The 14,012-nt window shown below is 45.1% G+C and overlaps 2 protein-coding genes across 2 annotated transcripts in view; both read left to right on the top strand.

The window, feature by feature from the left end:
• Positions 1–204: 204 nt before the first annotated feature.
• On the top strand, positions 205–2,182 carry LOC308131379 (uncharacterized protein; the record flags this gene model as incomplete). Its single annotated transcript, XM_080498107.1, has 2 exons — positions 205–402; positions 1,046–2,182. 2 exons carry the CDS (start codon positions 205–207, stop codon positions 2,024–2,026), a joined length of 1,179 nt encoding a protein of 392 aa, XP_080354233.1. The 3' UTR covers positions 2,027–2,182.
• A 1,032-nt stretch (positions 2,183–3,214) lies between these two features.
• The window catches only part of LOC308131699 (actin-related protein 3), a 15,024-nt gene continuing 4,226 nt past the window's right edge, over positions 3,215–14,012 (top strand). The window contains exons 1-9 of the mRNA XM_080498527.1: positions 3,215–3,450; positions 8,435–8,490; positions 9,763–9,887; positions 10,665–10,775; positions 10,861–10,956; positions 11,059–11,166; positions 12,382–12,525; positions 13,537–13,710; positions 13,807–13,899. Of these exons, the coding sequence (XP_080354653.1) occupies positions 3,407–3,450; positions 8,435–8,490; positions 9,763–9,887; positions 10,665–10,775; positions 10,861–10,956; positions 11,059–11,166; positions 12,382–12,525; positions 13,537–13,710; positions 13,807–13,899 (951 nt within the window). The 5' untranslated portion in view covers positions 3,215–3,406. The remainder of the gene's footprint in view (positions 3,451–8,434; positions 8,491–9,762; positions 9,888–10,664; positions 10,776–10,860; positions 10,957–11,058; positions 11,167–12,381; positions 12,526–13,536; positions 13,711–13,806; positions 13,900–14,012) is intronic.

The raw sequence follows: 14,012 nt of genomic DNA, 5'->3' as shown, positions 1-14,012 counted from the left end.
CGGGAAATGTTTAGATAATTAGTGTGTGATGTAGAAGTAGAAAAAAAATATTTTAATTCAAGGACTAATTTTGCATTTAGAATTTCAGAGAAAACCTGGTATATTTAAGAGCTAAACTATTTTTGTGGACACATTATATTCACATTTGTACTTTAGCTGAAAGTGACGTCATTTGAAACGTCACTTCCGCTCCCCGTATCAACAATGGAGGACTCCGCGGTGGGAGCCGTGTGTCTGCTGGGTCTTCTCTTTTTGCTCCGCACTGAGCTGGAAGCGAAGCGGCTGGAGGAGGCGGCGGGCAGGGAGCGGAGCAGGGCGGACCGGAGGACGCTCCGGCGGCTGCTGGTGGTCCGTCTGGTCGCGGAGGTGGAGAGGATCGAAGTCCGCAGGAGGCGGAGAAGAGTCAGTCACTTCTTCACGATTATCACTGTCATTAAAGTTAAACATCGACAGTCACATATCGAAAAGTTATCATGATATCGGCATTAATTCAATTTACATATGGCACAACATTACTATATTTCCATTAGGGTCTGTCATCCAGCCATCGTCTATAATCTACTTAATCTTGTTTTGGGTTTTTTGGAGGGGGGTTGTTTATTTGTTTCCACAATATTCACATCTTTCATGCACAAATCGAAATCTCTGGTTTTGTGTGTGACAGTGTGGAAAATAGACAATTTAAATAGATATAATCTTAATCCCTTTCTGGAACAAAGCTGACAGACGTCAACCTCATTTAATGTTTAAATATGTGTTCATTATTAATTCGTATCATGATCAACTGGACACTGGTCATTTGCAGCCACAGTGCTAATTAAAATTTTTGTATTTCTTTTACCTGGATCACGTGCAGATTTGATTTCATGTGCTTGTTAGTTTTGGATGACCTCAATTTCCCAAATAACTCGTACATGATGGATTGGTGTCATTAAAAGCAGCCTAATGTTTGTATTTACGCCACTTTTACTTGACCTGCGGGTACTTCTATGTGGTCATATCAAAGAAATGTAAGGTGACTGTAACCCTAATGTGTTGTGTTCAGATGCTGCTTCGGCTCCTCGCCAGGCGCTGCTCGCCGTGTGTGTGGGCCCACAAGAGAAGCGACGAGTGGTGGACCACGGCGGTCCCGGGCTTCCGGAACCGGCAGTGGAACCAGAATTTCCGCATGTCCAGGAGGACCTTCGAGTATCTGTGCCGCCGCCTGAAGCCGGCGCTGGAGAAGAGCAACACCAACTACCGGCTCTCCGTGCCCCTCGACAAGAGGGTGGCCATCGCCGTCTGGAAGCTGGCCACCAACGCCGAGTACCGCGGCGTGGCACAGCTCTTCGGCGTGGGCGTCTCCACCGCCTGCGCCTGCCTGAAGGCGTTCTGCGCGGCCGTGGGGGAGATCCTGCTGCCTGAGGTCATCCGGCCGCCGGACGCGGCGAGGCGGAGAGAGCTGGCTCTTCAGTTCGAGCGGCGGTTCGGTTTGCCGCGCTGCGTCGGCGCTCTGGGACGGCTGCACGTCCCCATCCTGGCCCCGGGGAAAGACCGCGCCGACTACTCCAACCCCGCCGGCGGGGGGTGTTCGGTGTTGCTCCAGGCCGTGGTGGACGGCACGGGCTGCTTCTGGAGGGCGAGCGCCGTGCGGCCCGGCAGCCCGAGCCACGCCGGCGTCCTGCGTACGTCGGACCCGCGTGGGCTGGCCGAGGCGTGCGAACTGTTCTCCCGGGAGGCGGGCCTCTACGTCCTGGGAGACGAGGCCCACCCTTTCCCCGACGACGGGAGCCACGAGGCCGGCAGGGTGAGGGCGGCGGTGGGGGACGCCCTCCGCAGGCTCAGGGGGCGGTGGAGGTGTCTGCAGGGCCGCAACGACTGCAGCCCGGAGAGGGTGGCCTCCATGGCGCTGGCCTGCTGCGTGCTGCACAACCTGTGCGAGAGCCGCGGGAAGACGCACCGGGACGGACGCACGCTGTCGCCAACGCCGCCCCCTGCAGGACAGACCGAAGGAGTAGCCGCGGGGGAAGCCTTAAACACCCCATGACACAAAACATTTTTGAAAAAAAACAAAGTAATATAAAATACAAATATTTTCATTATGGAATGTTGGTTTTTTTTTGTCATATGCTGTCATCCGCAAGTAAAGAAGCTACGAGCAGAAATATTTTCTGACATTTCGCACTGTGCAGTGGAAGTTGAAGACGTCACCACGATTGAACTCCACAAGCATTCGTTCTCTGTGCTTCACCTTCGCCTTCAAACAAATGAACTTCTCACATCTTGTTCATCTCTTTTTTTAACACTCTAATCAGCAGAAAAATCCCCGGTTCTGTGACACAGATAATGCAAACTCTTCGTTTAAGAAGTAAACACTGTGTTTTTTTTAATTCTATTACATGTAACATGTAAGTCCTTTCAATGTTTACACTGTTGTTTATTTTTGTAATAAAAACAATTGCACTTAAACCTCAATTGTCTTTTCTTTTTAAATAATAGAACAGACATAATGATAAAAAGAAAGAAATGGTGTGAAGTCATCAGTGTTTGAAACACTTTGAAGATGTTTAAAATGAGGTATGAGATCAGATAATGGTTTACTGCATCCACTAAGACAATAAAATATTAAAGTATATAACTATATTTATTTATTTATTTATATGTATTATATTAAATATATATATATATATATATATATATATATATATATATATATACAATGCCGTTCAGATGTGTTGTCACTGCCATCTGCTGGACAGTTATTTGCAATTTATTCATAAATGGCTCACCGGGTGGGCGGGGCCAAGTTTCTCCCGGTGATTGACAGCATATTAAGCCCACCTTCCTCCAGCCATAGATATAAAACCTCTTTATATTTACGTTTTTATATCTACCGTCCAGCCGGGGCCCCGCCCTCATCTATTAGCCCCGCCCCTAAAACGTCTCTTGGCCCGCCCTCATCTTACGGCCACGGCCTCATCGAGAGCGCCTGCCCCCTTGCCTCGGCCCGCCCCCGTTACACACAGGCCCCGCCCTTTCACATCTAAGCCCCGCCCCCTGTATGTCACGTATTGGGCTCGCCCTCATCTCAGCCACGCCCATCGAGTTTCACCCCCCAACGTATTGGCCCCGCCCTCTTCTGTCATCCACCCGCTCGGTACTGTTGGCCCCGCCCCCTCCTCTCTCCGGCCCGCCCTCCCTCCCTCCTCGTCCCGGTCCTCCGCCATCTTGCCTCTCCCCTGCTGGCTGCTGTGTGCGGAACAGGAAGCGTCGCTCCGGCTCCGTGCTGCGGGCTCACAGAGGTTCCGCCAGCGGACGGCTCAGCAGCAGCAGCAGCCCCTCCTCCTCCTCCCCCTCCTCCTCCGCCGCCTTTGCGCCGATTTTCTCTCCCCTCCCTTGGCAGTGGACACACCGCAGACACCGGGCCATGGCTGGACGGCTACCGGCGTGCGTCGTGGACTGCGGCACGGGGTGAGGTGTTGTCGGGGGAACGGAGCGAGCTGGAGTCGGTGTAGCCGGGTGGCTAGCGGGGCTGTCACTGTGTGTGTGTGTGTGTGTGTCTCTCTCTCTGAGCTAGTGCTAACATGCTAGCCGGAGTGTTTATCGCTGTGTCGGTTGTTATTTTCTATAGTTTTCTTGTTTTGTGGCTCTTGTCAGTGTTTGCAGCTGGAGGAGCTGGCCGGGCCCCCCTCTCCTCTCCTCCTCCCCTCCTCCTCCTCTCCTCCTCTCCTCCTCCCCTCCTCTCCTCCTCCTCCTCCTCCACAGCTGGATTCATTCATTGCTCCTTTATCGCAGCTCTCATTAACGCACGGCCAGATGTTTTTATTGCTCGTCGCACTTTTCCCGTGTTTCTCGACGTTTGAGCAAAGTGGAGGCGATGTGTCGGTACTGTGGAGGTGATCGCCGCTGCTTCCTCCCTGCTGCACTTCCTCCTTCACGCGTTTTTTTTTTAAATCCATATATGGTGCTTTCTCTCATCCAGCCTGTGTGTTTTTTTTTCTTTTTTTCTCCCCATTAACTTCTGCAGTTTCAGCCTTTTCTCTCCATCCCTGCATCTCATCCCGTCACTGGGAACTGGAATGCTGGAGGTTTTTGCAGGATCCTTTTCAGATCTTTATTATTTTATCAATTTCTATCAGGATTATTCAATCGCATCATTTTCAAACCCATTTAAGGTATATTTAACCCCTTGTGGAGCTCCAGTAAAGATACATGGGAATATAAACCGTCTTTCCCTGCCAGTTCAATTGTTTTTAACTGTGAAAGTGTCAACATTTCACATTCCAGTCCTCCTGTCCTCCTATAAAATGAGTTGTTTACAAATATCCAGCTCCTAAAGTGAGTTTTTTTATACATTAGATGAAAAAAAAAACACTCGTCAGGTGCAATAACGGAAACTAAAACAAAGTGAACTTCAGTGATTATATTATTAAGTCGGAGTATAAAGCAGAAGTAGCTGTTGTGTTGTCAACCGTTGCCAAAACGGTGCACAAACATAAATTTTCCTGTGGCTGTCATCGTTTGTCCAACTGTTTTACGCCTTTATTCTGAAACGACGATCCTGTGGCCTACAAGAGAAATCTGTGAACCTCAGTTTGTTTACCTGAACGGCAACAAAACCGCTTTCAGATCATATCTGCAAAGAAGAAATAAAGAACCTTCCTGTTGGATTTATACAGAAATTCTATTCTATTCTATTAAAAAAAATTACATTTTCATGACATTTCATAGCTTCCCTTAAATTGAAATGTTCTACATATACTTTAATTTGCATCTTTTATCAGCCTTTGCACCATTTTAGTAATTTGTACGAATTTATTTAAAATACTGTGATAGTTTGAGTAGTTTTAGATGCAATTTGAAACATCTTTGACAGTTTTTAGCCATTTTCCGAGTTTTCCCTGCATCATTTTTGAGCAGTTTTGTCAATTTTATTGGTTTTTAGTAGTTTTAAGCATCTTCATGTGTTCAGCTAAAATGAAAACGAAGACAAAATGTTTTTTCTGAGTTTCCTGGAGTCACCTGGATGAGTAGAGGCGCATTTCTTCCATACATCTGTACATAATGAGTGGATCCATATGATTAAAGAAAAAAGGAATTTAAAGCATTATTACACAGAAACAGACCCACCGGTCACTTCACTTTGCTCTGGCTGTAAACATCCAGGTTGTTTGTTGAAGCGTTAGCCTGAGCGCCTCTCAAGCGCGAGATAATCTTGAGTGAGACTGAAGTGCGAACTGGTCGTGAGGAGCTGCACAACATCTGGATGCACACATGGCGTTTTATGTGAGCGACGGAGAAACTCCCGCAGCTGTTTTCACCCCCGTCTGCATTTTCACAAGCTGCATTTGAGCTTTTACCTGCTGAATAAACCACATATATTCTATATAATCCAACACAAAGCATCAGTTAACGGCTACACCACAGGTTTGTTTTTCCCTCCGTGCTTTTTATTTCCTGCTAAAATACAAATTTCAGTTCTTTATTCTTTTCTCCTTCTGAGATCGGATCTTATTATGAAATAACAATAAAAGGAGAACATTTGGAAATTAATAGAAACAAGAAAATGCACACAAGTATCCAGAGTGATGAAAGACGAATTAAGAGAAAAGATCCTGTTTTAAAGTTTCTGAATGTAACTTCCTGTTTGCGGAGCAGGACTCTGCAGTCACACTCGCTTCGTGTTCAGGGGCTAAAAATGGTTTGCATTGCTTGCATGTTGAGGCTTGAAGCGCTCGCTCTGCATGCCCACACACACCCACCCACACCCCCCCCCCCACACACACACACACAGTAACGGGGCAGCAGGCGGACGGGTTGTGCCGAGTTGCAGAGCAGACGGCCCCCTGCTATCGTCGCTTGTTAAACTAACACCAAAACGATCTGCAGTCTGTTCAAACTTTTGGATGTTTTCAACACACACACATTAACACACACACACTCCGTTCCCAGTGTGACGACTTCCTGCCAGACAGAAAGCCTCTCGGTGACCCGCTGCTACTACCGGGAGACAGCAGATTCCCCCGGAAACGTCGTAATCGCGTCTCATTCAAGTCAATTTAAACAGGAAGTTTCAGCCACGAACCAGCTTCGTCATTCGTGGAGGTTTTATTTTTTGTTTTTCTCCCCTGCAGAACCAGCATTCCTTTCTTTACTTTCCTACAACCACGTAAAAAAAAAACAAAAAAAAAAAGCCTCAGATGAAGCTGTGCTTCTGAACCCGACGAGCCGATTCCCCTCTCGACATGTCGGTATTCGTCCGACGCTACTCGGCTCCAGCTGGAATCCGCATTTCTGTCCACGACCGTGCGTCTTGTCGAGGCAGGCGGAGTCGGGCGTGTCGGGACCGTTTCTGTGGTATGAAGGAGTTCAACCACCGCGGGGTTTACATTTTTTTCCTCTCCTGAACACTCAAGTCTTCATATCTGAAGTTAAAGTCCTAGTGAAATGTAAAACACTATTTTGCAAAAAAACGATAGTTGAGGTTCTACTTGTAAGGTTCCTCTGACTCTGCCCCACCACTGTTGTCGCATAACAAAGTTATTTGAATTTTGAATCTCCAGCCGAGGAAATCGGGGAATCCTTCTTCGTGGGCGGAGCCTATGTGTGACATCACAAGTTGTGCAGATCTCCATCTGTTGTGTTTATATCGGCTTGTTTCCCTCTTGAATATCCAAGTTTTTACAGTGTTTTGAAGTTATAGTCGGCGTTTTATGAGCCTTGATGAAAGATTGAGCCTGGAAGAGACCGAGAGAGGAGGAAAGGAGCACGGGGGGCAGGAGCTGCTAACTCGCGGCTAGCGGGAGCCGCTAGCTCGGGCGGCTAGTAGACGATCAAGTAATACCTGGACTCATCTTCGGTGATTCCGCAGTGGGGAAAGTGCTTCGACGTGTTTCGACGAATGGAGGACGAAGCGTCTTCTGCTTCCTCAAACATGTTCCAGACGGGGTCACCGATGGCAGAACCACCTTCTGTGTCTTCTTCATCAATCACTGGGTTTGAAATGACCATGATGATGAAATCTGGTTAAATTCAGCCTCTTCGTGGTCAAAACTCTGATCCTCCATAATGTAAACACAACTTGGGCGTGTGCACAACTCGTGAGGTCACTCTATTATTGCCAGAAGCTCCGCCCAGCAGAGGAAATAGCACCGTTTATCGGCTATTTTCTCGCAGATTACCGTGTTTTAACATTTTACCTTTCAGCCAGTTAGCAGGAAAAATTATCCTAGAAGAGACACCAGAGTGTTTTGGAGGTGAAATTTTCATTTCACTACGACTTTAAAGTAAAGGCGAATACACACCTGGTGTCACTCTACTGTCGTGGCGCCGACACTGCATTGATGCAGTATTGTGTGGAAATCTAATATATATTGTTTTTGATATAGTACGAGCCCCCAGCCCCCCCCCCCGACCCGGTCCGGTGTCGACTGAAAGGAGCCACTGTCACGACCAGGATGTTCTCTGTTTGGCCCTCAGAGCTTTGGCACTCGCCGGCAAGTCCCTCGGGCTCCGTGTGCAGGAAGTGTGGAAGTCGGGGCCGAGTCGGCCTCGGTCCGGATTACATCTGGACCACATGTGGCTGGATAAACAGGAGGCCGGCTCGCGGCGTCCACACTGTATTTAGCTCGGGGCCGTCTGAGACGGAGATAGTCGAGAAATCTGCACATATTGATATACATAAATGGCCTTCTGACTGAGGCTGGACGATTTGGCCTTAAAAAAAAGAAGATTTTGTAAAGAAAAATTCAAGTTTTTCATTTATTTTTTCCTCAATGTGCTCAGAAAGGACTGCAGACATCAGATGTATTGTCAAACGCACAACTTTATTGCTGTGATTGTCCTGCGAGTTAAATTAAAATGCAAAAATAAGAAGTCATTTCCTCTTTCAGTACCGTATTTTTATACTACAAGTCACAGAAGCGAACACGTAATGCGTCTCAAAAAGGAAAAAGCTGATCGTAGGAGCGTCGACTGACTCATGTTTCTGGTGCAGCAGAGTTAAAACTGTTTAAAGGGCTTTTCCACTGTTAATCACCGCTTTGTTAGCAGTGTTAGCTCTGTTCGCTCTGTTACCAGTGTTAGCTCTGTTAGCTCTGATAGCACTGTTTGCTCTTTTAGCTCGGATAGCACTGTTGGCTCTGTTTGCTCTGTTAGCACTGTTCACACTGTTAGCTCTGTTAGCTCGTGTTGTGGACGCTCCTCTTCCTGTTGAGGATGTTCAGTTTACACAGACGCGACCTTTCCCCCCTTCAACAGACGAGGCCGGTCTTCAGTTGACAGACGCCTCATGAATGGTTCTTTTAGTGGCCGCCCACTAGCGGGGAGCCGCTCCGCCAGAGGACAGTGACGCCATTGATCCCAACGTCAGCAGGAATACCCCCCCCCCCCCTACCCCCTGGTTCCCTCCGGTTCACGACATGTGAAGGCTTATTGCCCCTCTCCTCTCTTGCAGATACACCAAACTGGGGTACGCAGGGAACACAGAGCCGCAGTTCATCGTCCCGTCATGTGAGTATCTCGCTCTTATTTTAAAGAAACACAACGTTTGAACTCTACTTCCCCTGAAAGGCGTCACTTCTGCACAGGGAAGAAACCCGAACCGGACCGTCACGGCTCACTTCCTCCAGCTTGTCCCCCCCCCCCAAAAAATCGATCCCAACAAAAGTTGATGTGTTTACAAACAAAGAAACAAACAAACAAACTTGAGTTTGTGTTTCTTAACCGACGTCGTCTCCGCAAACCTGCCGCAAGGGTTTGTGGGATATCAAAGATGGCGTCGAGCAAAATTATCAACAAAATTTGACGGATTCATTGCAGGAAAAAAAAATAGCTAACCCTAGCCTAGCCCTAGCCTAACCCTAGCTAACCCTAGCCCAACCCTAGCTAGCCCTAGCCCAACCCTAGCCCAACCCCAGGTAACCCTAGCCTAACCCTAGCCCAACCCTAGGTATCCCTAGCCTAACCCTAGCTAACCCTAGCCCAACCCTAGGTAACCCTAGCCTAAACCTAGGTAGCCCTAGCCTAACCCTAGCTAACCCTAGCCCAACCCTAGGTAACCCTAGCCCAACCCTAGGTAACCCTAGCCCAACCCTAGCTAGCCCTAGCCCAACCCCAGGTAACCCTAGCTAACCCTAGCCCAACCCTAGGTATCCCTAGCCTAACCCTAGCTAACCCTAGCTAACCCTAGCCCAACCCTAGGTAACCCTAGCCCAACCCTAGGTAACCCTAGCCTAAACCTAGGTAACCCTAGCGTAACCCTGGCCTAACCCTGGCCTAACCCTGGCCTAACCCTGGCCTAACCCTGGCCTAACCCTAGCCTAACCCTGGCCTAACCCTAGCCTAACCCTAGCCTAACCCTAGCCTTCAAGTTACAAGACTAGTCTTTACAAATGGGATCTTGTGACATAATGCAGTCTCGAGTCTCAAATCTGATTTTTATTTTTATTTTTTTGAATGGGGGGCGGGGAAGTGAGCACAGCTTTTATTCTGGCGGAGCCGCTTCTCCGCTACGTCGGTCACAAGTAACTGACGGACCAGGCACTTATAGAAACATCCAAATTGGTTCCACATATGAACTTGGTCTCCTGTGAATGAATCTGAATTGGAGCTTTGACATGGAAACAAAAACTTGTGAGTAAATAAAAATCAGAATTGGGTCGTATTTCCCTGCAGCGTGAACGAGGTTTGACAGACTTACATCAACCGCTAAAAGTAAATTTTCCCCGTGTGGATTCCAGTAGAGTGACTTTAAAGTATGTGTTTGAATATTTCTGTGTTCAGGCATCGCCATCAAAGAGTCGGCCAAGGTGGGCGACCAGGCCCAGCGGAGGATGATGAAGGGGGTGGACGACCTGGACTTCTACATCGGGGATGAAGCCGTAGACAAACCCTCGTACGCCACTAAGGTACGGGACCCCGGCGGGTTTAACTCCCAACACACGAGAGGAGTTCCTGTCTGAGATTTAGTCTGCTAGGAGTTTAATATCGTCTCTATTCATTCATGAGGAAATGACAAATAACGTGGAAGTGTCAGCAATCAGCATTTTCCTACTTGGATTTGGTGTTTACCACTATGAGCATACAGGAAGTTAGAATTAAATAAAAAGTAGAATTTCAGTCATGAGGAGCAGAATGAGATCACACAGTGTTTGAAATGTTATTTTATTTTATTTTATTTTATTTTATTTTATTTTATTTTATTTTAGTTTAGTTTAGTTTAGTTTATTTAATTCCATTTAGTTTTATTTAGTTTAGTTTATTTAATTTTATTTAGTTTGATTTATTTATGTATTTTACTTTATTTATTTATTTATTTATTTGTATTCTTTATTTTCATTTTATTATTTGTTTCCTTTTATTATTGTATTCTTTATTTACATTTTATTTTTGTATTCTTTTTTATTTGTATTTATGTATTTATTTTTTAAAATAAAAATGTTGACATTTTTGTTTATTTGATTTTTAGTTATTTATATATTTATTTAGTTATTTATATACATTTTTTTATTTAACTTTTTCCCATTAAATGCACACAATCAACAAACATAACAAAAAAAAGAAACAAAACTTATTTACTCCTTCCCCTTGTTCACCTCACCAAACAGTCATTTTTATTATACATTTGTATTTTATATATATATAAGTCTGATCTTTGCGCTCCGGTTTTGTTTGTTTTTGTCCAGTGGCCGATTCGCCACGGCATCGTGGAGGACTGGGACCTGATGGAGCGCTTCATGGAGCAGATCATCTTCAAGTACCTGAGGGCGGAGCCCGAGGACCACTACTTCCTCCTGGTGAGCTCAGCGGCCGCCGCTACAACCCGTTCCTCGCCGCCGCCGCGTCGCGGCGTTACTCACCGAGCGGCGTTTTGCTTTGCAGACGGAGCCTCCGCTGAACACCCCGGAGAACCGCGAGTACACGGCGGAGATCATGTTCGAGTCCTTCAACGTCCCGGGGCTGTACATCGCCGTGCAGGTCGGCCTCGCCACGCCACGCCAGGCACGCCTCAGCTAGCAAATACTGCAGTGTGAAGCTAATCTGTGTGTGTGTGTGTGTGCGTGTGTGTGTGTGTGTCAGGCCGTGCTGGCGCTGGCGGCCTCCTGGACGTCCAGGCAGGTGGGGGAGAGGACGCTGACCGGCACCGTCATCGACAGCGGAGACGGAGTCACACACGTCATCCCGGTGGTGAGATTCTCCAAATCACTGTGTGGTTTTAAATTAAAAAAAAACAAACTAGGCCAGAGGCTTCAGGAGGTGGAAGGAATTAGTCAGTGGGCAGAAATGTGCTCACGGGGAAACTTTTCGAGGCCGAAATAGACTGAATTGGCAGGTTTGTGTCGGCCGCTGAGAGCCAGAAGCCCAAAGTCACAGTCCGGCCGTCTGGCGGGGGAAATAGAAATATGAAGCCGTGAACAGCTGCAGCCAGAGAAACTGTCCAATGGAAGAAAACACCGGGTTGTTTTGATCAATCTATTTTTAGCTTCAAACCACACAGACAGTTCTCCTTTTTCTTTTCTTTCTTTTTTCAACAAAAAGGCATTTTGTTTTGTTTTGTTTTGTTTTGTTTTATTTAATTTTATTTAATTTAGTTTAGTTTTGTTTTGTTTTGTTTTGTTTTGTTTTGTTTTGTTTTGTTTTGTTTTGTTTTGTTTTGTTTTATTTTATTTTATTTTATTTTATTTTATTTTATTTTATTTTATTTTATTTTATTTTATTTTATTTTATTTTATTTTATTTTATTTTATTTTATTTTGTTTTATTTTGTTTTATTTTGTTTTATTTTGTTTTATTTTGTTTTATTTTATTTTATTTTATTTTATTTTATTTTATTTTATTTTATTTTATTTTATTTTATTTTATTTTATTTTATTTTATTTAGTTTAGTTTAGTTTTGTTTTGTTTTGTTTTGTTTTGTGTATTTTATTTTATTTTATTTTATTTTGTTTTGTTTTGTGTATTTTGTTTTGTTTTGTTTTGTTTTGTTTTGTTTAATTTAATAACATTTTTATTTAAATTTTAATCTTATTTAAATTTAATTCTAATTTTAATTAATGTAATCTAATTTAATTTAATTAAATCAGATTTTATTTTATTTTATTTAATTTAAAGGCATTTTATTTTTTTAAAGTGAAAAGGGGAATAATGTAAAGCCTTGTCGCGGTTGAATAACATAAATAACCTATTATCATAATAACATTTAGTCAAAGTTATTACATTCAGAAGTCGCATTAAAAAAAAAAATTCTATTAAAATGTAATAACTGCAGCCACAAGTGTAATAACGCATAAATAAAACTGCATTGTCGGGGAAATAAATGCTTGTTTTCTGATGAGAGACGGTCATGGTGGATGTGATCGATTTGATTCTCTCTCTCTCTCTCTCTCTCTCTCGCCCCCCCAGGCTGAGGGTTATGTCATAGGCAGCTGTATAAAGCACATCCCCATCGCAGGACGTGACATCACCTACTTCACCCAGCAGCTGCTGAGGGAGCGAGAGGTGGGGATTCCCCCGGAGCAGTCCCTGGAGACCGCCAAGGCCGTCAAGGTACGACACGTCACACTTCCTTAGCCTGGACCGGGACTCGTCCTGGAACTGCTCCTTTAAAAAAAAACAACGGGCCAACGCTAATGCTAATGCTAACGTGCGCCGGCTTGTCCCGCCAGGAGCGCTTCAGCTACGTGTGTCCGGACCTCGTCGGAATTACTTAGAGCTATAAATGTAGAATTCAACACTCTGACAAACAACAGATCTGTAAAATGTAGATTTTCTAACTCGGATTTGTAAATTCTAGAATTTAGGACCAGATCCATAAAATCTAGAATTCCTCACTCAGATGCATAAACTATAGAATTGATTACTCAGATCTATAAAATCTAGAATTGTGGACACATATCTGTGAAATCTAGCATTTATATCTCAGATGTATAAATTCTAGAATTTCTAACTCAGATTTGTAAATTCTAGAATTTTGGACCAGATCTATAAAATCTAGAATTGATCATTCAGATCCGTAAAATCTAGAATTGCTCACTCAGATGCATAAACTATAGATTTTCTAACTCGGATCTATAAAATATAGAATTTCTAACTCAGATTTGTAAATTCTAGAATTTAGAACCAGATCCCTAAAATCTAGAATTTCTAACTTGGATGCGTAAAATATAGGATGCATTACTTAGAGCTATAAATATAGAATTCACCACTCAGATCTATAACATCTAGAATTGATAATTCAGATCCATAAAATCTAGAATTGCTCACTCAGATGCATGAACTTTAGAATTTATTACTCAGATCTATAAAATCTAGAATTGTTAACACAGACCTGTAAAATCTAGAATTTATACCTCAGATCTGTCAATTCTAGAATTTACAACTCGGCTCTATAAAATCGAGAATCGATCGACGCTGTCGCTGGGCGAACGCCGACGCTAACGCTAGCGTGCGCCGGGCTTGTCCCGTGGGTGAACGCCGATGCTAACGCTAACGTGCGCCGGCTTCTCCCGTGGGCGAACGCCGATGCTAACGCTAACGTGCGCCGGCTCGCCCCGCCAGGAGCGCTTCAGCTACGTGTGTCCGGACCTGGTGAAGGAGTTCAGCAAGTACGACACGGACGGGTCCAAGTGGATCAAGCAGTACACCGGCATCAACTCCATCAGCAAGAAGGAGTTCACCATCGACGTGGGCTACGAGCGCTTCCTGGGCCCCGAGATCTTCTTCCACCCCGAGGTCAGCGCCGCCCGCTTCCTTCTATTTATTATATATGTTATATATTAGATATATTAGATATAAATATGTAAAGCGTCGTCTCGGCTCTGGTTGCAGTTCGCCAACCCGGACTTCACCCAGCCGATCTCGGAGGTCGTGGACGAGGTCATCCAGAACTGTCCCATCGACGTGCGGCGTCCGCTCTACAAGGTCAGAGGGCAAGGACTCCCCACGGGCTTTTATTTTGAAACTGCTTGAGGCTCGAAGCGGCCCCAGTGAGATTCTGAGCTCCTCCAGTCGGCGTGACCTCCTCCTCTTCATCC

The sequence above is a fragment of the Blennius ocellaris genome, assembly GCF_963422515.1.
Source record: "Blennius ocellaris genome assembly, chromosome: 6".
Taxonomy (NCBI): Eukaryota; Metazoa; Chordata; class Actinopteri; order Blenniiformes; family Blenniidae; genus Blennius; species Blennius ocellaris.
Note: the sequence above shows the minus strand (reverse complement) of the source record. Positions and strands in the feature narration are given on the sequence as shown.